General features: G+C 44.6%; 1 protein-coding gene across 2 annotated transcripts; it reads right to left on the bottom strand.

Annotated features, from left to right (window-relative positions):
- Positions 1-2,388: 2,388 nt before the first annotated feature.
- LOC140206877 (uncharacterized) lies at positions 2,389-22,332 on the bottom strand. Of its 2 annotated transcripts, none has more exons than XM_072275141.1 (3): positions 22,202-22,332; positions 18,931-19,098; positions 2,389-6,960 (listed from the first exon to the last, which is right to left on the bottom strand). In XM_072275141.1, the coding sequence occupies exon 3, from the start codon at positions 6,639-6,641 to the stop codon at positions 5,421-5,423; it is 1,221 nt and encodes a 406-aa protein (XP_072131242.1). In that variant the 5' UTR covers positions 6,642-6,960; positions 18,931-19,098; positions 22,202-22,332; the 3' UTR covers positions 2,389-5,420. The 2 variants fall into 2 exon arrangements, with proteins under 2 accessions (XP_072131242.1, XP_072131243.1); XM_072275142.1 differs by having other exon boundaries at positions 18,931-19,094.
- Positions 22,333-25,088: the final 2,756 nt, after the last annotated feature.

Raw genomic sequence — 25,088 nt, 5'->3', positions numbered from 1 at the left:
CCAAGTGCAGAACCCGGGCGCGGGGACAGAGTCAGAAGGCATTATCGCCGTAGCAAGCATGGAATCGGTTTCCAGGAGAGTCTTTAGCTGAAGTCTTGGGTTTGGAGAGAATCCAGGAGTGATGCTAGACTTAGAACTAATGGCCCTAAGAACCATGAAATGAGGTTACTCACACCAGAGTCGACCAATGAACTGGCAGCTCCTTGTTGTGATCACAGCGTCTTTAGAACATAGAACATTTTAATAGTACAGCACAGCACAGGCCCTTCGGCCCACAATGTTGTGCCGACCCTCAAACCCTGCCTCCCATATAAGCCCCCACCTTAGATTCCTCCATATACCTGTCTAGTAGTCTCTTAAACTTCACTAGTGTATCTGCCTCCACCACTGACTCAGGCAGTGCATTCCACGCACCAACCACTCTCTGAGTAAAAATACTTCCTCTAATATCCCCCTTGAACTTCCCACCCCCTACCTTAAAGCCATGTCCTCTTGTATTGAGCAGTGGTGCCCTGGGGAAGAGGCGCTGGCTATCCACTTTATCTATTCCTCTTATTATCTTGTACACCTCTATCATGTCTCCTCTCATCCTCCTTCTCTCCAAAGAGTAAAGCCCTAGCTCCCCTAATCTCTGACCATAATGCATACTTTCTAAACCAGGCAGCATCCTGGTAAATCTCCTCTGTACCCTTTCCAATGCTTCCACATCCTTCCTTTATCCTGCATTTTCTGATGGAAAACAGGTGTGTGTAGGTAGTGGAACCTGGGAATGATTGGAAATTAAATGAGGGGATTGAAGCCCAATTCCTGAGGTAAATAGTAAGGTGGTGGATTGCCAGAAGAGTCCGTGACAAATAAAGTGCCTTGTTAAATGTATAAAACATGTCTGCATCAGTGTTATCTTGTATTTCCATACAATGTTACATTAGGCTGTTACACATCTATTGTCAAAGAAGTACTTGCATAAATAGGTAAACTACCTTCACACAAGCAAGGACAGAAAACAGGGCAAAGTTAGTATACTTATTTATTCAGTAAGCTATGGGTCAAAGTATTAGGTAAGTATATTTCTAACTTTTCTGGCTTCAGTATTGTTGCCGTCTGTTCTGAAATTGTTAGGTTGTGTGGAGGGTTGCATTCAAGAAAACAATTAAATGCCATGCTTCCGCCATCTGTTCCAGCACGTCATGACAGCGTTTTTAAAAATATCTGTTTAGCCCGTCCACGCTGCACTACACAATCAGCATTTTCAAATTTACACGCTCAGGAGGGCGTTGTACAAAATCTCTGTTTTCGAGGGGGGAAAACACAGTTTCAGTGTGGACAGAGGGTCAAAACGAAGAGAAAAAGCTTTGGTCTATCCGGTCTAATGTGGACGTAGCCTTAGACGAGTCAATTGTTTCATTCTCAGGGTTGCCAGATTCATATATTTTCACAACACTCACAGATGGTGCCTGCTTGACAAAATAAGGCTTTATCTTTTTATGTGTACCACCTGTGTTAGTTTACGTTGGTTGGGTGTTTTAATTACATAATTCATATCATTACTTTGAAAAACTATTCCATACAGTCCATTGAATATCGCCTGAAGTGGATTTGTCAACATTGGAAATAAGGCAAGCACCTTATCCCCCACCTGGTATTTTCTTTCGCAAGCCCACTTATCAAATCAACACTTCATTTTGTTTTGAGAAATCTTTAAGTTTTGTCTCGCTAGACTACTGGCTTGGTGTACTTTATTTTTGAACTTCAAAACATTGTCTAACAAGTTAACAAGTACATCCCCATCAATCCACTGTTCCTTTAACAAAGCCAAAGTTCCCCTCACTCTATGACCAAATACAAGTCCAAAAGGGCTAAAGCCCAGTAATTCCTATCCCGACTCTCATACTGCAAACAAAAGCAAATGTATTCCTTCATCCCAGTCTTTTCCATTTTCAACACGGTATGTCTTAATCATTGTTTAGAGGGTAGAATGAAATCTTTCTAAAGCCCCTTGCGATTCCAGATGGTACTCAGACGCTGTAATTTGTTTAGCTCCCAGTTCATAATCTACCTGCTGGAACAATCCAGATGTAAAATTACTTCCTTGATCAGACTGGATTTCTTTAGGTAAACCAAATAAAGTAAAAAAACTTGGTACGAGCCTTCGCCACAGTTTTAGCTTTAATATTTCTGAGAGGTATTGCCTCCAGGAATCTGGATGCAGTACACATAATAGTTAGCAAACACTGATGGCCAGATTCAGTCTTTGGCAATGGGCTAACACAATCCACTATAACTTTGGAAAAGGGTTCACCGAACGCAGGTATGAGCCGGAGTGGGGCCACTGGGGTGACCTGATTAGGTTTACATCCAACTTGACCAGTGTGACAAGTTCTGCAAAAGAACACAACATCTTTCCTCAAATTAGGCCAGTAAAATTCTTTCATAATCCTGTTTACAGTTTTATTCACTCTGAAATGGCCACCTCAGGGCATACTGTGGGCCAAAGTTAAAATGTTAGTCCTATAAACTTTAGGGACTACAACGTGGTGAACAACTGCCCATTCCTCACTCACAGGTATAGCAGGCGACCTCCACTTCCTCATTAACACTCCATCCTTGAGATAATAGCCAACTGGTACTTTCTCAATCTCATTATCTGACAGAGCTGTTTCTTTTAAAGCTTCAATATCAGGGTCTCGGTTCTGTTCTGCTATAAACTCCTTCCTAGACAGAGATAAAACGTTCTCATCAGACTTACTACCTGAATCTTGTTGAAACAATGAAGGCAGAAAAGTGCCTGACAGGTCATCATAACCTGAATCCCAATTTTTGGCTGACATGGGTATCGGAATCGTGCTGCACAGAACCGTCTGCGTTGGCAGACTTTTTAGCCATACTTCAAGTTACTGCGCAGGAAGGATAAATGTTAAAGTCCATCTGTGGGTCGTCAGTGGTTGGCTTAGTTGTCAACTGCACTGCAGGAATAACTTTACCATCTGCCAGGTCATTCCCTAACAACAAAGTAACATCTTCCACCAGTAAACTGGAGCATAATCTGATCTTAACAGGTCCTGAAACCAACCCTGACTGTAAAGTTACCCTGTGCAATGGCACAGAAACCATGCCACCCCCAATGCCTTTAATAAGATTTACCTCACCAATGTCAGTCTCATCACCAAACTTTAGAACACTGTCTAATATAAGTGACTGAGGAGCCCCAGTATCTCGAAGAATTTTCACTGGTACCGGGGTTGACCCTTCCTTTACTAATACAAACCCATCTGACACAAAATGATCAAATCCCTTCTTAACTCGGTCAGACCTCTCAGTCCTTAACTGAGCCTCAACAGAATGTTCAGAACCCTGTGGGTTTATCAGTGCTTCAACATATTGATCACAGGCATTTGGGACTGTCTCCTTTTCCTTTTCCTTCTTCAGGATGGAACAATTAGCCATAACATGACCAGTTTTCTTACAATAGTAACAAGTAAGAACAAAATATTTCTACTTCAACTGCTTCCCTCCATCCTTACTCTTGTCACTCATCCCAGCTTAAATTTCTGGTTTACCCTGGTTATCCCTGTTACTCTTTTGGAAGCTCTTATTCGGGTAAACTTGTGAGTTAAAGCAAACTCATCTGCTGATCAAGCAGACTCCTGCAAACTGGCAGAATCGTTTTCATCTAAATATGTATTTATGTCATCAGGGACGCACCTTTCAAATTCTTCAATTAAGACCAACTCTTTCAAGCTGTTAAAATGATCATTTACATTCTTAGATGTGTACCAGTGGTCAAAACACACAAACTTCTCATGAGCAAATTCCATATAATTCTGATTCACAGATTTCCTCAAATTTCTAAACTTTTGCCTGTATGCTTCTGGGACCAACTCGTAAGCTTTGAGCACAGCCTGTTTCACTGTGTCATAATCAGCTGCTTCATCAACTGTCAAAGCAGAATAGGGTTGCTGAGCCTTCCCCTTAATTACACTTTGTAAGAGAATAGGCCAACCCTCTTTTGGCCACTTTACACTCTGAGCAAACTTCTCAAATGCAAAGTATTTATCAGCTTCTGCCTCGTGAAATGGAGGTACCAATTTAACTTCCTGACTGGCTTCAAACTTATCACCAAAGTCTAAAGCTAGACCCCTTTTCTGTGATCTCTCTATCTTTTCTAACTCGAACAGCCTCTGTCTTTCTGCTTCTTCTCTCTGCTTTTCTGCCTCTTCAGCCTCAAACTGCCTTCGTCTATCCTCAAACTGCCTTTGTCTTTCCACATCCTCCATCTTTAATTTTTCTAACTTGTACTGGAGCTCAAGCTCACTAGGTTTACTTTCAGGAAACAGCTCCAACCCTTTCACTTTAAACACATCCACAGATACAAAATACTCAGCTATTATCCTCTGCCTCTGTGACCTCCTCATTGTCGATTTCACCTTAGGAAGTTTTAACTTTTTAGCAATTCTCAACAAGTCAATCCTTCTGGCGTCCTCTAATGCCTCAGAGGTTGGCGCTTGCAGAAATCTATCGACATCCATTGCTGCTGATTTTCCACACACAAGTAAATCAAAAAGGATTTCCCCAATGAAATCGATAATTAATCAATGCATTCCCAATTTTGTTCCTATCCTGGACGCAGACCCCAATTTTGTTACGAACCGTAACATTTTAGAAATGAACCAGCAGCAGTAGACTACACCTGGAATTTGGTTTTGATGTTAAAACCACTATCTTTATTAGTATCTACTTATAATACAGTAACTTCAGAAAGATAAACAAAAGTTAACAGTGTTATGTGTATATATGTGTGTAAATATAACTCCCAGACTATTGAGCTCGGGGGAAACAAGCCTTAGAGTCTTGTGATGGTAAAGTACGAAAGTTCAGTTCATCCACGGAATAGGTGATGAGAGAGAGATATTTGTAATCCCGGGTAAATGTCGAGAGAAGGCAATTATGTCGAATTCCACAGGTACCACGGTGGTAAAATGAGATAACAGTCGCCGTAGATTTTATCCGGCTTTGTTCCAAATCCACTTACAAATTATCACCTAAAGTGACTTGTCACAAGGGGTATCGTCTTCCAGTGAATTACCAGACCACACCCAGGCAAGGGATAACACGTAAGTGGTCTTCACAGGGTACCCCAAATCCGATCCACTCCTATGGATCAAACGAGGTGATAAACACACATTCGATGTTCGCTGAATCGATAATTAACCCACCCTTGTGGGCATAGAAGAGTTCTAAACAGTGACCCTTGGCCACTATTTCCCTTTTTTCAATCCTTCCATTTTTCCTCTGTCTCCGTCTGACTTTGAGTGTCTGCGTCCTTGGTTAAAACCAAACAAGCTGCAAGTCAGACTGATTCACCTTCTTAATCTCGCTCTCTCTCTTAAAATGACAGTCCACAGCAAATGAAACCTCGGGATTCATAACAACGGCCTCTTCCCATTGTGAACTGACTGGTGTGCCAGTAGTTGGGATGATTCAGTGAATCCCTTCCCACATTCTAAGCAGGTGAACAGTTTCTCCCCAGTGTGAACTTGCTGATGTCTCTGTAGGTTGGATGACTGAGTGAATCTCTTCCCACATTCTGAGCAGGTGAATGGCTTCTCCCCATTGTGAACTCGCTGGTGTTTCAAGAGACCAGATGACCAAGTAAATCCCTTCCCACATTCTGAGCAGGTGAACGACCACTCCCCAGTGTGAACTGACTGGTGTGCCAGTAGGTGGGATGACCGAGCGAATCCTTTCCCACAGTCTGAGCAGGTGAACAGCCTCTCCCCTGTGTGAACTCGCTGATGACTCTGTAGGGTGGATGACAGTACAAATCCCTTCCCACAGACTGAGCAGGTGAACAGCTTCTCTCCAGTGTGAACTCGCTGGTGACTCTGTAGGGTGGATGACCGAGTGAATCCCTTCCCACAGAATGAGCAGGTAAACGGCTTCTCCCCAGTGTGAACTCGCTGATGATTCTGTAGGTCGGATGACCGAGTGAATCCCTTCCCACAGACTGAGCAGGTGAATGGCTTCTCCCCAGTGTGAACTCGCTGATGACTCTGTAGGGTGGATGACCGAGTGAATCCATTCCCACATTCTGAGCAGGTGAATGGCTTCTCCCCAGTGTGAACTCGCTGATGACTCTGTAGGATGGATGACAGTGTAAATCCCTTCCCACAGACTGAGCAGGTGAACGGCTTCTTCCCAGTGTGAATTTGCTGGTGACTCTGTAGGGTGGATGACCAAGTGAATCCCTTCCCACAGACTGAGCAGGTGAATGGCTTCTCCCCAGTGTGAACTCGCTGGTGTCTCTGTAGGATGGATGACCGAGTGAATCCCTTCCCACAGTCCGAGCAGGTGAACGGCTTCTCCCCAGTGTGACCTCGCTGATGAATCTGTAGGTGGGATAACCGAGTGAATCCCTTCCCACATTCTGGACAGGTGAATGGCCACTCCCCGGTGTGAACTGACTGGTGTGCCAGTAAGTGGGATGACTGAGTGAATCCTCTCCCACAGACTGAGCAGGTGAACAGCTTCTCCCCAGTGTGAACTCGCTGGTGTGTCAGTAAGTGAGATGACAAAGTGAATCCCCTCCCACAGTCCAAGCAGGTGAATGGCCGCTCCCTAGTATGAACTCGCTGGTGTGCCATTAGGTAGACGAGCAAGTGAATCCCTTCCCACAGTCTGAGCAGGTGAATGGCCGCTCCCCAGTGTGAACTGACTGGTGTGTCCACAGGTGGGATGACCAAATGAATCCTTTCTCACACACAGTACAGGTGAATAGCCTTGCCCAGTGTGAACTTGCTGATGGACCTTGAATTGAGATGACCGAGTGAATCCATTCCCACTGTCTGAGCAGGAAGGATGGTTGATTGAATCCCTTGCTCCACTTAAACAGCTAGACAGAGACAGCAAAACTGGTGTGCCATGTTTGAGATCCCTGGAGACAAATTCCTTCTTGTTTTTAACCTGTAAAAAGATTTTAAAAATCCATTAATGGATGTAGGACAACGTTTCAGATGAGGGTACTTGACTTGCCAAGGTTTGATCTGGTATCACACTGTTACAGTGAGGTTGAACCCAAGTTGGAGAGAGAAATCATCTTCTGACTGGCACTGTGCTGGTATCTGGAATGACCATCAATTCCTTGATGCTCTTCCTGTCTCACTGGATTGCAGTGCTTTAAAAGCGATAGAGAGGGGGCAGAAAGGGGAGGAGGGGTGGCATTACAGGTCTGGGATACTATTACAGCTACGGAAAGTGTAGGTAATGTAGCAGGATCCTCTTTTGAGTCAGTATGGGTTCAAGTCAGGAACAGGAAGGGAGCAGTTACTCTACTGGGGGTATTCTATACGCCCCCTGGTAGCAGCAGAGATACAGAGGAACAGATTGGGAAGCAGATTTTGGGAAGGTGCAAAAATAACAGGGTTGTTATCACGGGTGACTTTAACTTCCCTAATATTGATTGGCACCTGATTAGTTCCAAGGGTTTAGATGGGGCAGAGTTTGATAAGTGTGTCCAGGACGGATTCCTGTCACAGCATGTGGACAGGCCAACTAAGGGGAATGCCATACTAGATCTAAACCTAGGTAATGAACTGGGTCAGATCAGAAATCTCTCAGTGGGTGAACATCTGGGGTTCAGTGACCACCACTCCCTGGCATTTAGCATTATTATGGAAAAGGATAGAATCAGAGAGGACAGGAAAATTTTTAATTTGGGGATGGGCAAATTATGAGACTATAAGGCTGGAACTTGTGGGTGTGAATTGGGATGATGTTTTTGCAGGGAAATATACAATGGACATGTGGTCAACGTTTAGAGATCTCTTGCAGGATGTTAGGGATAAATTTGTCCCAGTGAGGAAGATAAAGAATGGTAGGATGAAAGAACCATGGCTGACAAGTGAGGTGGAAAATCTAGTCAGGTGGAAGAAGGCAGCATACATGAGGTTTAGGAAGCAAGGATCAGATGGGTCTATTGAGGAATATAGGGAAGCAAGAAAGGAGCTTAAGAAGGGGCTGAGAAGAGCAAGAAGGGGGCATGAGAAGGCTTTGGCGAGCAGGGTAAAGGAAAACCCCAAAGCATTCTTCAATTATGTGAAGAACAAAAGGATGACAGGAGTGAAGGTAGGACCGATTAGAGATAAAGGTGGGAAGATGTGCCTGGAGGCTGTGGAAGTGAGCAAGGTCCTCAATGAATACTTCTCTTCGGTATTCAACAATGAGAGGGAACTTGATGATGGTGAGGACAATATGTGTGAGGTTGATATTCTGGAGCATGTTGATATTAAGGGAGAGGAGGTGTTGGAGTTGTTAAAATACTTTAGGATGGATAAGTCCCCGGGGCTTGACGGAATATTCCCCAGGCTGCTCCATGAGGCAAGGGAAGAGATTTCTGAGCCTCTGGCTAGCATCTTTATGTTTTCGTTGTCCATGGGAATGGTACCAGAGGATTGGAGGGAGGCGAATGTTGTCCCTTGTTCAAAAGAGGTAGTAGGGGTACTCCGGGTAATTATTGACCAGTGAGCCTTACGTTTGTGGTGGGAAAGCTGTTGGAAAAGATTCTTAGAGATAGGATCTATGGGCATTGAGAGAATCATGGTCTGATCAGGGACAGTCAGCATGGCTTTGTGAAGGGCAGATCATGTCTAACAAGCCTGATAGAGTTCTTTGAGCAGGTGACCAGGCATATAGATGAGGCTATTGCAGTGGATGTGATCTATATGGATTTTAGTAAGGCATTTGACAAGGTTCCACATGGTAGGCTTATTCAGAAAGTCAGAAGGCATGGGATCCAGGGAAGTTTGGCCAGGTGGATTCAGAATTGGCTCGCTTGCAGAAAGCAGAAGGTCGTGGTGGAGGGAGTACATTCAGATTGGAGGATTGTGACTAGTGGTGTCCCACAAGGATCTGTTCTGGGACCTCTACTTTTCGTGATTTTTATTAACGACCTGGATGTGGGGGTAGAGGGGTGGATAGGCAAGTTTGCAGACCACACAAAGGTTGGTGGTGTTATAGGTAGTGTAGAGGATTATCGAAGATTGCACAGAGACATTGATAGGATGCAGAAGTGGGCTGAGAAGTGGCAGATGGACTTCAACCCGGAGAAGTGTGAGGTGGTACACTTTGGAAGGAGAAACTCCAAGGCAGAGTACAAAGTAAATGGCAGGATACTTGGTAGTGTGGAGGAGCAGAGGGATCTAGGGGTACATGTCCACAGATCCCTGAAAGTTGCTTCACAGGTAGATAGGTCAGTTAAGAAAACTTATGGGGCGTTAGCTTTCATAAGTCGAGGGATAGAGTTTAAGAGTCGCGGTGTAATGATGCAGCTCTATAAAACTCTGGTTTGGCCACAAGTGGAGCACTGTGTCCAATTCTGGTCACCTCACTATAGGAAGGATGTGGAAGCATTGGAAAGGATACAGAGGAGATTTACCAGGATGCTGCCTGGTTTAGAGAGTATGCATCATGATCAGAGATTAAGGGAGCTAGTGCTTTACTCTTTGAAGAGAAGGAGGGTGAGAGGAGACATGATAGATGCATACAAGATAATAAGAGGAATAGATAGGGTGGATAGCCAGCGCCTCTTCCCCAGGGCACCACTGCTCAATACAAGAGGACATGGCTTTAAGGTAAGGGGTGGGAAGTTCACGGGGGATATTAGAGGAAGGTTTTTTACTCAGAGAGTGGTTGGTGCGTGGAATGCACTGCCTGAGTCAGTGGTGGAGGCAGATACACTCGTGAAGTTTAAGAGATGACTAGACAGGTATATGGAGGAATTTAAGGTGTGGGGTTATATGGGAGGCTGGGTTCGAGGGTTGGCATAACTTTGTGGGCCGAAGGGCCTGTAATGTGCTGTACTATTCTATGTCAATATCTATGTCTCTATAAGAATGGGGCATTTCTGCCGTCTCCAATTTGTGACCTGGCTCAGTTTGACTCTCTCCATTGGTATTATTCCCTGTTCCCACTGAGCTGCATGGGTGCCTGGCCCCACAGTAAATGAAACACTCTCACACAAATAGCCTTTGTTGACGTGCAGCTGGGATTTTCTTTTATGTACTGTTAATTTAAAGTGCCACAGTTTTAACACCATGTAAAAAATTCCTGCTGAGATGAATGGTTGGTCCGCACAGCTGTTAAAAGGACTTAATGTGAATTTTTGTATTATTTCAGGTTCTTCTCACAGTCATGGAAAATTAAAACACAAAAACAGGCCCTTTGAGGCATCTGGTTTGTGCTGAACTATTTAAACCAGCGGTCCCCAACCACCGGGCCGTGGACCGGAACCAGGCTGCGGAGCATGCTGTACCGGGCTGCAAGGAAACGATATGATTTGGCGATAGGAGTCAGCTGCACCTTTCCTCATTCCCCATCACATCCACTGTTGAGCCATTATGCACGTGAGGTCATTACCCACGCGTCACCCATGTCAGCGCGGGAAGGAGATCAACTCCTCGAGCTTGCAAATGACAGCGGGCTGATGTTTGATGTAACATCTCTGCTGGCATTCTGGATCAAAGTCAAGGCTGAATATCCTGAGATGGCCACGAAAGCACTGAAAACGTTGCTTCCATTTCCAATGTATCTCTGCAATGAATGCAATGAAAACTAAACTGCGGAATATACTGGACATTAGGAATCTCCTTCGAGTATTGCTGTCTCCCATCACCCCTCGATAGGACCATCTTGTTGCAGGAAAACAAGCCCAGGGGTCCCACTGATTCAGTGATATTGGTGTGTTGCAATGATTTTATATGTTCATACGGGGAAAATATGTGCTGCGTGTTTAATATCCAAACAATACTTAAAATGTTATGATGCTATTGACTTATACAACTATATAACAATTACAGCACAGAAACAGGCCATCTCTGCCCTTCTAGTCCGTGCTGAACGCTTACTCTCACCTAATCCCACCGACCTGCACTCAGCCCATAACCCTCCACTCCTTTCCTGTCCATATACCTATCCAATTCTTTCTTTAAATGATAATATCGAACCTGCCTCTACCACTTCTACTGGAAGTTCGTTCAACATTCACTTCAAGCTCCCCTGTCCTCCCCTGATAATTGACTTATCACTATATTCATGCGAGGAAAATATGCGCTGTGTGTTTAAAATTAAAATCGTTAGATAAACCCTTTTAGAAACAAAATTGAGTGTATTAGCTAATTATCATCTATATTCTGGTCGTGATTAACACCCCCCCACCCCCGAGCAGAATCACCAAAAACGATTTGTAGAAAGAAATCGTACACGCGTGCGCAAGTTATGCATACACACTGGTGCCCGCGCAAGGCTTCATGGTCATTGTAGTCTTTTCAGGGAAAACCCAGCGTATTTGACTGCTACTCGTCTGTTGACAACCCTACCCGCCCCCCCCCACCCCCCCACTGGTCAGCCGATCCGCAAGAATATTGTCAATATGAAACTGGTCCGCAATGCACAAAAGATTGGGGACCCCTGATTTAAGCTTTCTATTCCCTTATCCCTACCATCCAGGTACCTACACAAACCTCTTAAATGTTGAAAACAAACTTGCATGCACCACTTGTGCTGGCTGCTCATTCCACACTCAGATGACCATCTGTGTGAAGAAGTTTCCCCTCAAGTTCCCGTTAACGTTTAACCTTTCACCCTTAACCCATGGCCTCTGGTTGTAGTCCCACCCAATCTCAGTGGAGAAAGCCAGCTTGCATTTACCCTATCTATAACCCACCATCACAATCAAATCTCCCCTCAATCTTCTGCATTCCAAGGAATAAAGTCCTGACCTGTTCAATGTTTCCTTTTAACCCAAGTCCTCCAGACCTGGCAACATCCTTGTGAATTTTCTCTGAACCTCTTTCACATCTTTCCTGTAGGTTGGTGACCAAAACTGCAAAGAATACTCCAAATTAGGCCTCAACAATGTCTTATACAAGTCAACATAACATCCATCTTTTGTTGTCAGTACTTTGGTTCATGAAGGTCAATGGGCTGAAATCTTTCTTTTCGCCTCTATCTAACTGTGATACCACTTTCTGTCAATTAAGGACTTGTACTCCCAGGTCCCTTTCTTCTACAACACTGCTCCGTACCTGACCAGTCACTGTGAAAGTCCTCCCTTGGTCGGTCATACCAAAGTGCAACTATTCACACTTGTCTGCTTTAAATTCCATTTTCCAGTTCTCAAACCATTTTCCCAGCTGGTCCAGATCTCACTTCGCCATGATAGTCTTCCTTGCTGTCCGCTACACCACCAATCTTGTTGTCATCCACAAATTTGTTTATTCCAGCTAACCATGTTATCTTCCAGATATCTGAGATAGATGACAAACAGCAACAGATCCAGCACTGATCCCTGTGGCACACCACTAGTCACAGGCCTCCAGTCAGAGAGGCAACCATCTGCTACCACAGTCTGGCTTCTCCCAAAGACAGTGTCTCATTCAATCTACTCTCTCATCTTGAATGCTGAGTGACTGAACCTTCTTGACCCACCTCCCACATTAGACTTTGTCAAGTGCTTTGCTAAAGACAACGTAGACAAAATCCACTGCATTGCCTTCATCCATTTTACTAATAACTTCCTCGAGAGACTCTATAAGATTGGTTAGACATGACCTACCATGCACAAAGCCATGCTGCCGATCCTTAATCAGTCCACATCTATCCAAATACTTATATATCTGGTTCCTGCACATATGTTCCAATAACTTTACCCCTACTGATGTCAAGCTCACCGACATACAATATCTTACTTTATTTTTAGAGCCTTTCTTGAAAAGTGGAAAAACATTGGCTGTCTTCCAATCCTCCAGCACCTCCCTTGTCACTTGGAATGATTTAAATATCTGTGCTTGTGCCCCGACAATTTCTGCACTTGTCTTCCCCGGGGTCTTAGGGAACAACTTGTCAGGCCCTGGGAATTTATCCACGCTAATTTGCCTAAAGACAGCAAACACCTCCACCTCTGTAATCTGTACAGGGTCCATGAAGTTGATGCTGCTTTGCCTCACTTCTATAGACTGTGTCCGTCTCCCATGTAATTATGGATGCAAACAAAAATCTCCCCCATCTATTTTGTCTCCTCATATGGATTACCATTCTGATCTTCCAGAGGTTTAACTTTTTCCCTTGCAATCTTTTCGCTCTTAACAAATCTGCAGAATCCCTGAGGATTCTCCTCCACCTTGTCTGCTGAGACAATCTCATGCCTTCTTTATTTCTTTCATAAGTGTTCACTTCAATTTCCTGTATTTCATAACCACACCTGGAGTACTGTGTGCAGTTTTGGTCTCCAAATTTGAGAAAGGACATTCTTCCTATTGAGGGAGTGCAGCGTAGGTTCACAAGGTTAATTCCCGGGATGGTGGGACTGTCATATGTCGAAAGATTGGAGCAACTGGGCTTGTATACTCTGGAACTTAGAGGATCTTATTGAAACATATAAGATTATTAAGGGATTAGGCACGCTCGAGGCAGGAAGCATGTTCCCACTGATGGGTGAGTCGACAACTAGAGGCCATAGTTTAAGAATAAGGGGTAGGCCATTTAGAATGGAGTTCAGGAAAAGCTTTTTCACCCAGAGAGTGGTGGATATATGGAATGCTCTGCCCCAGAAGGCTGTGGAGGCCAAGTCTCTGGATGCTTTCAAGAAAGAGATGGATAGAGCTCTTAAAGATAGCGGAATCAAAGGTTATGGGGACAAGGCAGGTACTGGATACTGATAGTGGATGATCAGCCATGATCACAGTGAATGGTGGTGCTGGCTCAAAGGGCCAAATGGCCTACTCCTGCACCTATTGTCTATAAATACCTCATTTGTTCCTGTCTGCCTGTACCTGGTATGCGCTTCCTTTTTATTGATCTGGGAGACGAAAGTCAAAGGGGTGATGGAGCTGCATGGTGGGAGGTGTCAAAATAAATTTGCAGGGCGAATGGGAGCCTGAATAACAGAACAGAGAGTGGAGGGGTTTTGAGACAGATGTTGTTCAGACCTCAGGAAACATTTGGAAAATTTGGACCATTTGGAAAAGCTCTTTACTGAAATGGTTGTGAGAGTGTAGAATTAGACGTCAGCACAAGTGGTGAATATGAGCTCAATTTCACAATTAAGAGAAGTTTGATAGGTACCTTGATGGCAGCGGTATGGAGGGTGATGGTCCTGGTGCAGGTAGTGGCATTAGACAGCTTAAATGTTTTTTCAGCATTGACTAGATGGGCCAAATAGCCTGTTTCCGTACTGAACTTTTCCATGTTTCTCTGACAGAGAAGCCAGCCAGACTTGTTTGGAAGAGAAAGGTAAGAGTGATGACGGAGCAGCAATGGCTGGAGATTCTGGGAGCAATTCGGAAGCTGAGTGATCGATACTTCCGAATGAAATGGAAGCATTGGAAAGGCAGGAGGACACAACCGTGGCTAAACTGAGAAGCCAAAGCCGACATAAAAGTCAAAGAGAGGGCAAACAAAGCAGCAAAAAGTATTGGGAAGTTTTTAGAATCCAACAGAAGACGACTAAAAATAAAGTCAGACGAGCTCAGTGTGTGGAATTTTGATATTGCAGTCATTAATGTGTTTTGGTAGCACCCAAAAGTCTGAGGCATTTGCAGGTACAAAATATCTGAGGCCTCAATATCTCTTCAAAACCAAGGTTCCCTGCACCAGTTACCTTTCAACTTTTATTTTGGCAGGCACATACAAACTCTACATCCTCAAAATTTCACTTCTGTAGCCTCCCACCTACAAGTACTACTTTGCCAGAAAACAGCCTGTCCCAAATCACACTTGTCAGATCCTTTCTGATACCATCAAAATTGACCTTTCTCCAATTTAAAATCTCAACCCATGGTCCAGACCTCTCTTTTTCCATATTTACTTGGAATCTCATGGCATTGTGATCACTGATTTCTGTCTCCAGCCCTGGATCATTTCCTAACAGCTTATTGCACACTTCTACATCGGGAATTCTATATACTGATTAAGGGCACATTTGACAAACTCTACCCCATCTAGTCCTTTTACAGTATGGAAGTCCCAGTCAATATATGGAAAGTTAAAATCACTTACTGAATCAACCTTTGTTTCTGGCATAGTCTGCGATCTCTCTACAAATTTGGTTTCTCTAAATCCCTCAGACTGTTGGGTGCAACCAAGTCCCGATAATAGCTACAATATGATAATTCCCTGTCCTGAGCTCACCTGGTTTCCTACGATGCTTCTTGCATTGTGATATACACAGCTCAACACATTCATCACATCATGCTCAAACATTTGATTGCTGACTCTATCTGATGTCTGAACAACATCTGACTGGTGTCAAGAAAACAAACTCTCCCTCATTGTCACAAAAACAAAGGAGCTGATTGTGGACGACAGGAGGAATGGAGACAGGCTGATCCCTATTGGCATCAATGGATCTGGGGTTGAGAGGGTGAACAGCTTAAAGTTCCTCGGCATAAACATCACCAAGGATCTCACAAGGTCTCTACATACCGTCTGTGTTGTGAAAAGAGCACAACAGCTCCTCTTTCACCTCAGATGGTTGAAGAAGTCTGGGATGGGGCCTGAAATTCTAAGGACTTTCTACAGGAACACAATTGAGAGCATCCTGACGGGCTGCATCACTGCCTGATATGGGAACTGTACTTCCCTTAATCGCAGGAACCTGCAGAGAGTGGTGCGGACAGCTGAGCACACCTATAGATGTGAACTTCCCACTATTCAGGACATTTACAGATACAGGTGTGTAAAAAGGGCCCAAAGGATATTGGGGACACAATTCATCACGACCACAAACTGTTCCTGCTGCTACCATCCAGGAAACAGTACCACAGCAAAAGGACCAACAGGCTCCGGGACATCACCAAGCCATCAGACTGATTAATTCATGCTGATACAAATGCACTTCTGTGTTATATTGACTGCCCTATGTCAAACTATTTATTATAAATTACTATAAATTACATATTGAACATTTAGATGGAGACGTAAAGATTTCTACTCCTCATATATATGAAGGATGCATGTAATAAAGTCAACTGAATTCAATTCACCATCGACACGATCTGTTTTGTCATGCTGGCTCCCATTTCCCCTTCAACTTATTTTAACTTCATCACCATCTCCCCACACACTAGCACTAGCGAGCCTTACCACTAGGATATTAGTCCCTTCTTGTTCTGTTCCCCGAACTAATGAATCCCCTATCACCCCTTTGACCTTTCTCTGCCAGGCAATTCCTCCCCCAGCATTTTCTAAAGTGGTCCACCTGTTGTTGTGCGGGATAGCATCAAGAGTACTCTGCGATGCTATTTAACGTCATTCCCCTTCCTGACTCTCACCCAGTTTCCTGTGTCCTGCACCTTGGGTGTAACTCACCTCTCTTCATGTCATATCTATCACACCCTCCAACTCCTGGATGATCCGGAATTCCTCCACTTCAAGTTCCAACTCCTTAAAGTGCAGGGTTACAAGCTGCAGCTGAATGCACATCTTGTAGGTGAGGGCATCAGGGATACCGGGTTCAAGCCAAAGAGCCTAGGGAAGAGCCTGGGTTCCTTGCCTACACCTTGACAAAACAAGCATCCAGCACCAAGGGAGACTGGCAAGACTTGGCCGTGGGCCAACTGCAATACTGGAAGGAGTCTGAGGTGAAGACGTGACATCTGGTAAGGCACACTTTTAATATTGACCGAACCCAAGACGTTGTACCCCATCTCTGGGCAATTTCACCCCCCCCTATCCAGATCACCTTGAGAGAAGGACAGACTCTCCCACCCATTCCGCAATAGCCTCTCAATCCCGAGGCAATATTTTATGAGGATGCAAGCTGTTTGTGAATCCAGCAGGATATTCTGGCTATGCGATAGTGACGGACAGTGAGATAGTTGAGCAGGCCTCTTTTGAAGCAGCTGTCTTCATCCAGAAGGCTGAGCTGTTTGCTCTGACTCGTGCCTGTATCCCATCAACAGACAAAAGTGTGAACATTTACACAGACTCCCGTTATGCATTTGGAGTTGTACATGACTACGGGCCAACTAACCAAAAATGTCCAAGCATTACATTCACAGGTATGGCAGGCTTACAAGGAAGAGAACTACCCTACAGAGAGAAGGGACTATCCCACCATAGAATCTGGGAATTTTGTCCTGATCAAGAACTGGGATTGAGGGAAACTCGGACCTCGGTGGAGAGGACCATATCTGGAGTTACTGACCACTCCCATGGCTGTGAAACTGAAGGGGCAATCTCAGTGGATAGATCGAAGAGGCTGCAAACGTGTTACTGAAGGAACTGAGTCGAAGGACTCTCTCGGACTAAAGGAAAATGTATTAGTTGATAGTGGTGTTTGTGTTTATGTCTTTGAGAGGGCTCACCCCAGCATCCAGGGGCTCCCATGTTAATAACTTTCTGTCGCTCTGTCACACCTATGCCAAACAGATAGAACTAGGGGCCTGCTAGGTTTGTGCCGAAATTCCCCAGCATGGTAAAACTATGATTCCAATGTTAGTAATCCCGCTCAACCAGAGTGAGGAACTCTCAGCCTGGGCTTTCTCAAATATCACCCGGGGAAGTGAGGTGAGGAACTGTGGTTCAGTCAGAGATGACTGTGGCTGCCAGTGTTTTGAGGGATGGTGTCTCAGGCCCCCACCAAACAGAACTTCCTATGCTGGGAAACATGCATCCTGGCCATACTTGCAGGTGCCCAGCAGCGGAGAGGAATAACTGAGACTGAGCGATTTTGGATTATCGGTTTTCTCTCTTATGGAGTAGCCAAGAATTCAAGAGAGATAATCAATTTGGCTACAGCACTTGAGGAACTGGCCACAATACTGCAGGGGCCCTGACAGAAACACAGGCCCAAGTAACAGAAATATCCACTGAAATGATTGCAATCTGGCAAATAGTCCCACAGAATCATATGGCTTTAGATCTTATCCTGGCTGATAAAGGGGGAACCTGTGCTATTATTGACACAGAATGCTGCACCTATATCCCTGATGACTCTACTAACATTACATCCCTCTCCGAGCACACTGCCAAGGAGACTGACAGCATCAAGGAAGTAGGGCAGGATTTACACGGGTTCACCGAAGGGTCGAAATGGTGGTCTTCGAAGGCCTGTTCAGTAATATGTGGGGCATGATATTGCATTATGGCTTAATAGTTGTCGATATCATTGTTATAATTACCGTTGTATGCTGTTTTTACCCACTGATAAGTCAATGCTGTACTCAGTTGCTTTCTCTGTAAAAAAATTACTGCTTTGTTGATCATGTAATGATCGAAATGAGGGAATGGTAAAGTATGTAAAAGGGTTAACGCTTTGCTAAACAATCACCTGTTCTTCTGAAAGAAACTGCTGATGACAAACAGATGTGCTAAGCCATGCTGAGTCATATTTCCTCTTGAGGGTAGCTAGCTAGGGTTTCAGGATGCTTATCTCCTTGTGCAGTCATGCATAGAGATAGGACAGCTTCAGTCTGTTCTGTATGTGTAAGCCATTATGACAATTTGTAATTTGCCTTTAGGGGCTGTCCTGTAGTAAATAACTTTGGCTCCAGCCTGTCTTGTGTTTGGGGTGTCTGGACAGATATTCCTGTGGTGTAAGGGGAATTGTTAGTCAGTTAGTTGATAGGGCAAGAAAAGTCATACACTGTTCCTGTTTGAGCGACTAACTGAGTAAGCCCCGAGTGCGTGGAATAAACAGTTGGTACTTATGCGGTCTCTGAGTGACTTTATCTGGATTCCACTTCCACAGAATGGGAGTGGTTTTAAAGGGCTGGGCTGCTGGAAGCACATTACCAGACCTGGAGTGATTGCAACTGGGTCGACAGAGGCATAACTGGTTCTTCTGGGCACATTCAGTCTCACTCCAACTATTTCCTACCATCCTTTGTACAGATATGTAATGTCTAAAGGACCAGTGTTTGAGCAAATGAGACTCACCAAACTTTCTCCTGACCGAATCACTGGATTCTCCAAGTCAGAAGGGTTCTCTCCAGTTGATGCTCTCAATCCTCGGGCTGGTTCACTTGTTGCTGTTCCCTCGTCTTCAGTCGTGGTTTGCTTCCAGTTGGGGTTTTTCTTCCAATGAATCTCTCACTGCAGGTCTATCTTTAACATGAAAGATAATGAAGCACATTAACAATACAAAGAAGCAAACATTTCTGCTTAATGTTACTAAGAACAAAACTCACTGAAAATGAAACGTTGAAGGCAAATATAATCATCTCAGTGAACAATCTTTTATTGTCCCTCACATGTCACAAAACGATATGGGATAAGAAGAAGCCATCATTCAGTCATGGTAAGACATAAGACACAGGAACAGAATTAGGTGATTGGATCCATCTGGTCTGCCCCACCACTCAACCATGGCTGATTTTTTTTCCAACACTATATTCATGCCTTCCATCTGTAACCCTGAAGCTACTTCGTAATCATGAATACATTAATCTCTGTCATAAATATACACAAATGGCAGCCTCAACCAACCTCTGCGGCAACAAATTCCACAGATCAGACATCTTTTGGTCAAATTTTTTTCTCATCTCCGTTTTAAAGGGAAGCATCTTTATTCTGAGACTGCTGTCAGACCACAGACGCTCCATCAAATGGAAATATCCTCTCCATGTCCACTGTATCCAGGCTTTTCAGCATTTAGTAGGTTTACTTAACCATATGTTCCTCCACCGCCCCCCCCACCCCCCGTCCCTCTGAACTCCATTGAGCACAGGTCCAGAACCATCAAATGCTCCTCATACATAAAGCTGATCATTCCTGAGATTATTCTTGTAAACCTCGTTAGCAACAACTGTACTGAACACATTACCAGGAAGAACAGACAGATTGGTACGAGGATAATTTACAGGGAAAAGTTGTGCTTTCTTTACTGTTCTACTGTCACAGAACGAGCCAGTTCCATTTCCAGGTTAAAACAGGTTCATTTCAGGAATTATAAACCATTCCAGGGTGAATGTAATAGAAAGACACTGGAATTTCCAGAAACACACAGCTGGTGAGGAACAACCGTGGGGAGAGGAACAAACTTTACAATTCAGGTTAATAACGTTTTATCAGAATGACTTCAAACATTTTCTGCTTTTAGTGCAGATCTTCAGCAACTTGAGATTCTGCTTGATTTCCACCGAGTCACAGAGAGGTGACAGTGAGTTGTGGGGGGGGCGGTGTGGGTGGGATTTCCAAACACAGTTTGAACACCAAATTCACGGGTCTATCTCTACTGTTGTAAACATGGAATAGCCCATTTACCCATGGACTCTCCCTTTGAGGATGGAATGGGAGCTCATCCTCTCCTCAGATTAGCAGTCATTGCTTCCAAAGGAACTCCAGAAACAAGCATCTGATCCCAGACCAGAAATACTCACTCAACACCTCATAAGCCCAAGCAGCTCGATCCCCAGGTCCATTTTACCTGGATCAAAAACTGTGATATCCCAGGACCCAACCTCACAGAGTCACACAGCTGAACCTGCCACTCACTGACCCTGAGAGTCTCACACATCATCCCCACATTTCACACTGGGTAGTGCAATCCAGGATTTCCCCACAACCAATGTCCAGCTGCTCGAAATTTCTGCTTCACTGCAGAAGGATGACCATCCAGCCCCACCTGTAGAAGCACTAACCAAAGTCAAAACCAAAACACCGACAGTTCCATATGCCTGGAAAGCTGATCACAGGATTATAGCCCAAGCACCAACTCTCCCAGTACTCTTTGCTGCCAGTAAAATACTGCAGTGTGTCAGCCAGTCACAGTTCAAACACTAGCAATCCCACACCAATGCACAACAGAACTGGAACCTGATGACCCTCTGGCATTCCAGCTAACAAAAACTGATTCTGGGAGTAACTCATCAAGCCCTAATGTGCAAAGGAACACTTCACAATCAAGACAAAGGTTAGAAGAAAGATTGCTGATATATAACACTGAGGAGGTGGGACACAGGGTGGACTGAGGTTGACCCAGATGGTTGATGCATATCACTGAACCAGGGCAGGTGGGGTTAGCAGACTGGACAGAGGTTGAACAAGATGGGCAGGAATGTGCAGGTGGAACCAGGTGGGAGAAGGGATCAAGGACAATCAATGATGGTCCTCCAGCAATACACAGATACTGAATGAATAGTACAAAAGATTCTAAAATAACAAAGCTGGAACAAACAACAGGAACTTTGCCATATATACTTTGACCCTCATCAAATTTTTATCAACACACCATAGAAAATTTCCCATCCGGACACTTCTCCCTTTTGCATGGTAACTACTCTGCCCGTGTCTACGAGGAACTGCAGAGACCTTTGGATACAGATCTTGTCTTGTGCATACTGCACCAACCACCGTCGCTGGGCTCCTAACGTGGAGGAGCAATGTGTGGTTAAGTGCCTTGCTCACGGACACAACATGCTGCCTGAACTGAGGCTCAAACTCACGACCTTCAGATTGCTAATTCAACAGCTTAACCACTTGGTCGTGTGCACATCACAGAAACCATTCTCCCCCCTGGACTTCCCAGTCCCTTGGTAAACCAGGCAGTGAAATCAAAGATCCCCATAACCTGGGACATACTCCTTTCTCACCCACCCCATTCAGAGAGAAGACACAACAGCCAGAAAGCTCAAGAACAAATGCGAGGAGCCTCAGGAAGCGAGGTGAGTTGGGGAAAGTTAACGGGACTCAGTGGCCAACATCATATTTCCCAACACAATATGGAGGAAGCATCATCACCCATCCGGGGATACTATAATAGATAGATAGATATACTTTATTGATCCCGAGGGAAATTGGGTTTCGTTACAGCCACACCAACCAAGAATAGACTATAGGTATAGCAATACAAAAACCACAAACAAACAAACAACAAAATGCAAACTATGCCAGGTAGAAAATAAGTCCAGGACCAGCCTATTGGCTCAGGGTGTCTGAGTACACACCACGTGATCTTGCGTCACAAAGCGGAGGGCGGGGCAGATCTGCGGCACACAGCCTCACGTGACTTGTTGGCGGGACTTCCATTTCAATTCTGTGGAAATAGACAGCTTGGGATCCTGGTTTGGATTGTTCAATGAAGATTAAGTGAAGTCTACGCATTTCTGACGAGCCCAGATAACTCGAAAATAAACGAGTAATTGGCCCTCAGTTCGGGACTCACGGCCAGCATCAGATCTCCCCGCTCGGGATCGGTCTCAATACTCACCGATGGGAAAGTGATATCTTCGGTCCGCAGAAGTGATCCCCACTCAGGTTGCAAGGACACCCTACCCGATCCCGCAGACGATCGGCTTCAGCACTGAGCGGAAAGGAAAACACCGCCCACCCGGACACTGTGAGCATGCGCGAAGTGAGTGTTACATCATCCGGAGGACGGGGCCTTGGAAAAGACGCGCAGATGCTGCCCAGCTGTGGTTAAGGGGCAAACGCGATCACGTGATCAATGGGGTCTACCACCCAGGCGGGGACTCCAGCTACCAACTACTCACCTTAAATATATTCGACACTTTAACCCCAGGGAAAATATATCATCTGTCAACTCTGCCTATTCCTCTCGTAATCTTATAAACGTCTACACGAGGAATTCTGCAGATGCTGAAATTCAAGCAACACACATTCCAAGTTGCTGGTGAACGCAGCAGGCCAGGCAGCATCTCTAGGAAAACGTACAGTCGAAGTTTCAGGCCAAGACCCTTCGTCAGGACTAACTGAAGGAAGAGCGAGTAAGGGATTTGAAAGTTGGAGGGGGGGGGGGAGATCCAAAATGATAGGAGAAGACAGGAGGGGGAGGGATGGAGCCAAGAGCTGGACAGGTGATTGGCAAAAGGCATACGAGAGGATCATGGGACAGGTCACACCAGCCTGCGCCGCTCTGGAGAAAACAACCTCTCGTTATGGCTCATGCCCTCTAATCCAGGCAGTATCCTGGTAAACCTCCTCTGTGCCCTCTCCAAAGCCCCGACGTCCTTCCGAGAGTGGGGGCGACCAGAACTGTGTGAAATACTCCAGATGTGGTCTAACTAGTTTTATAAAGCTGTGTTACAAACTGTAACGTTTTAGAAACGATCCAGCAGCTGGAGTCTGGTTTTGATGTTAAAACCACTATCTTTATTAGTATCTACTTATTATATAGTAACTGAACGAACTAAAGGAAAGTTAACAGTGTTATGTGTGTATATATGTGTAAATATAACAGCCAAACTTGCCGCTCACATCTCCTCTCACCTTAACTGTATGAAACATTTCAACCCCCAGTAAAATATATATCGTCTATCCACTCTATCTATACATCTCGTAATCTTATAAACGGCAAGTTTATTTCTTTGCACAGAGTGGTGGGTAGCTGGAGTCCCTGCCTCGGGTGGGAGACTGAGGGAACAAAGCTTTGAGTCTTGAGATAATAAAGTAGGAAAATTCAGTAATCCACGGAATAAATGATGGGGGAGAGATATTTGTAATCCAGGGTGAAACGTAAAGAAAAGGCCGTTACATCAAAATAACTGTCGTCGAAGTTCTTATCCGTTGAATCCGTCCACATACGAGTTATCAGCGAAAGTGACGAGTCACAGGAATACCGTCTTCCAGGGGTTACTATACAACACACCCAGGCAAGGGTTAACACAAGCGGTCCCCCAAGATATTCCAAAATTCAGTCCTATGGATTATACAAAGTGATAGCCACATACATTCGTTGTGGTTCCGTGTACCGATGATCAACCCACTCTTGTGGGCATAGGAGACCTCCAAGCCTCAGCTGCGACAAACTGAAGCTATCAGCTTTTCCAGTCTCAGTCTCACTCTCTCTCTCTCTCTCTCTCTCTCTCTCTCTCTCTCTATATATATATATATATATATATATAGATAGATAGATAGATAGATAGATAGATAGATAGACAGATAGACTGGCCGACTGCCTGTCTGCAGATCGCTCTCTCTCTCTTATGGTTAAATCCACAGTTAGCGCTGTCAGCCTGTGACTGACGTCATAGCCCCGCCTCCTCACTCCGGCGCTCTTAAAGACACAGTCACAGTCCGACCGCAGGCTCGCAACAGCCGCAACACAACTTCCCGACTTTTCAACTCAGTGCTTCAACTAATAAAGACAACTACGCCATTTGCCTTCTTAACCACCCGATCAATCTGTGCAGTCTCTTTCAGGGAGCGGTGAACTTGGAGTCTAAGATCCCTCTGATCATCAACACTGTTCAGGGTTTTACATTTAACAGTGTACTGTCTCATACATTCGACCAACCGAGCTGCCAAGATGATCATCACTAATCAAATCTCATTGAGATTTCTCATGTCCTGTTGAATTTATTGCCAAGTGCACAAGTACGGGAAGGTGCAGGTACAGAGAAACACTGACTTGTGGCAGCATCACAGACAAGTACACTCAGATAACACACGGAACACAAATTATACGATTCTCTGTCAGTAACAATCTATAAATACGTTTTATGTCATTAACAATATATAAAATACATTGTGTCCTGATCAATATTAAAATATGCATTTTAGATAGATATATAGATAGACATACTTTATTGATCCCGAGGGAAATTGGGTTTCGTTACAGTTGCACCGACCAAGAATAGAGTATAAATATAGCCATATGAAAACATAAATAATTAAATAAAAATATGTAAATTATGCCAGATGGAAATAAATCCAGGACCAGCCTATTGGCTCAGGGTGTCTGACACTCCATGGGAGGAGTTGTAAAGTTTGACGGCCACAGGCAGGAATGACTTCCTATGACGCTCTGTGTTGCATCTCGGTGGAATGAGTCTCTGACTGAATGTACTCCTGTGCCCAACCAGTACATTATGTAGTGGATGGGAGACTTTGTCCAAGATAGCATGCAATTTGGACAGCATTCTCTTTTGCATGTGAGATTTCCCTTGGCAAATCATATGGCCGGAGTCCAACAGCAAAAAAAAACCTGTTTTATTCTAAGTCTTCTCTGAATTGCAATTGGAGTGGGTTTTATCTACACAGATGGCCATTTAACGTAAACACATACTTCATTCCATTCCTCAGCTCTTGTCTGAATTTCCTCCGGGTCAGTGTATAGATACAAGTATTGGTGCACA

Source organism: Mobula birostris, chromosome 13, assembly GCF_030028105.1.
Source record: "Mobula birostris isolate sMobBir1 chromosome 13, sMobBir1.hap1, whole genome shotgun sequence".
In the NCBI taxonomy this organism is placed as follows: Eukaryota; Metazoa; Chordata; class Chondrichthyes; order Myliobatiformes; family Myliobatidae; genus Mobula; species Mobula birostris.
The sequence above is the reverse complement of the archived record's forward strand: the minus strand, read 5'-3'. Positions and strand labels throughout refer to the sequence as shown.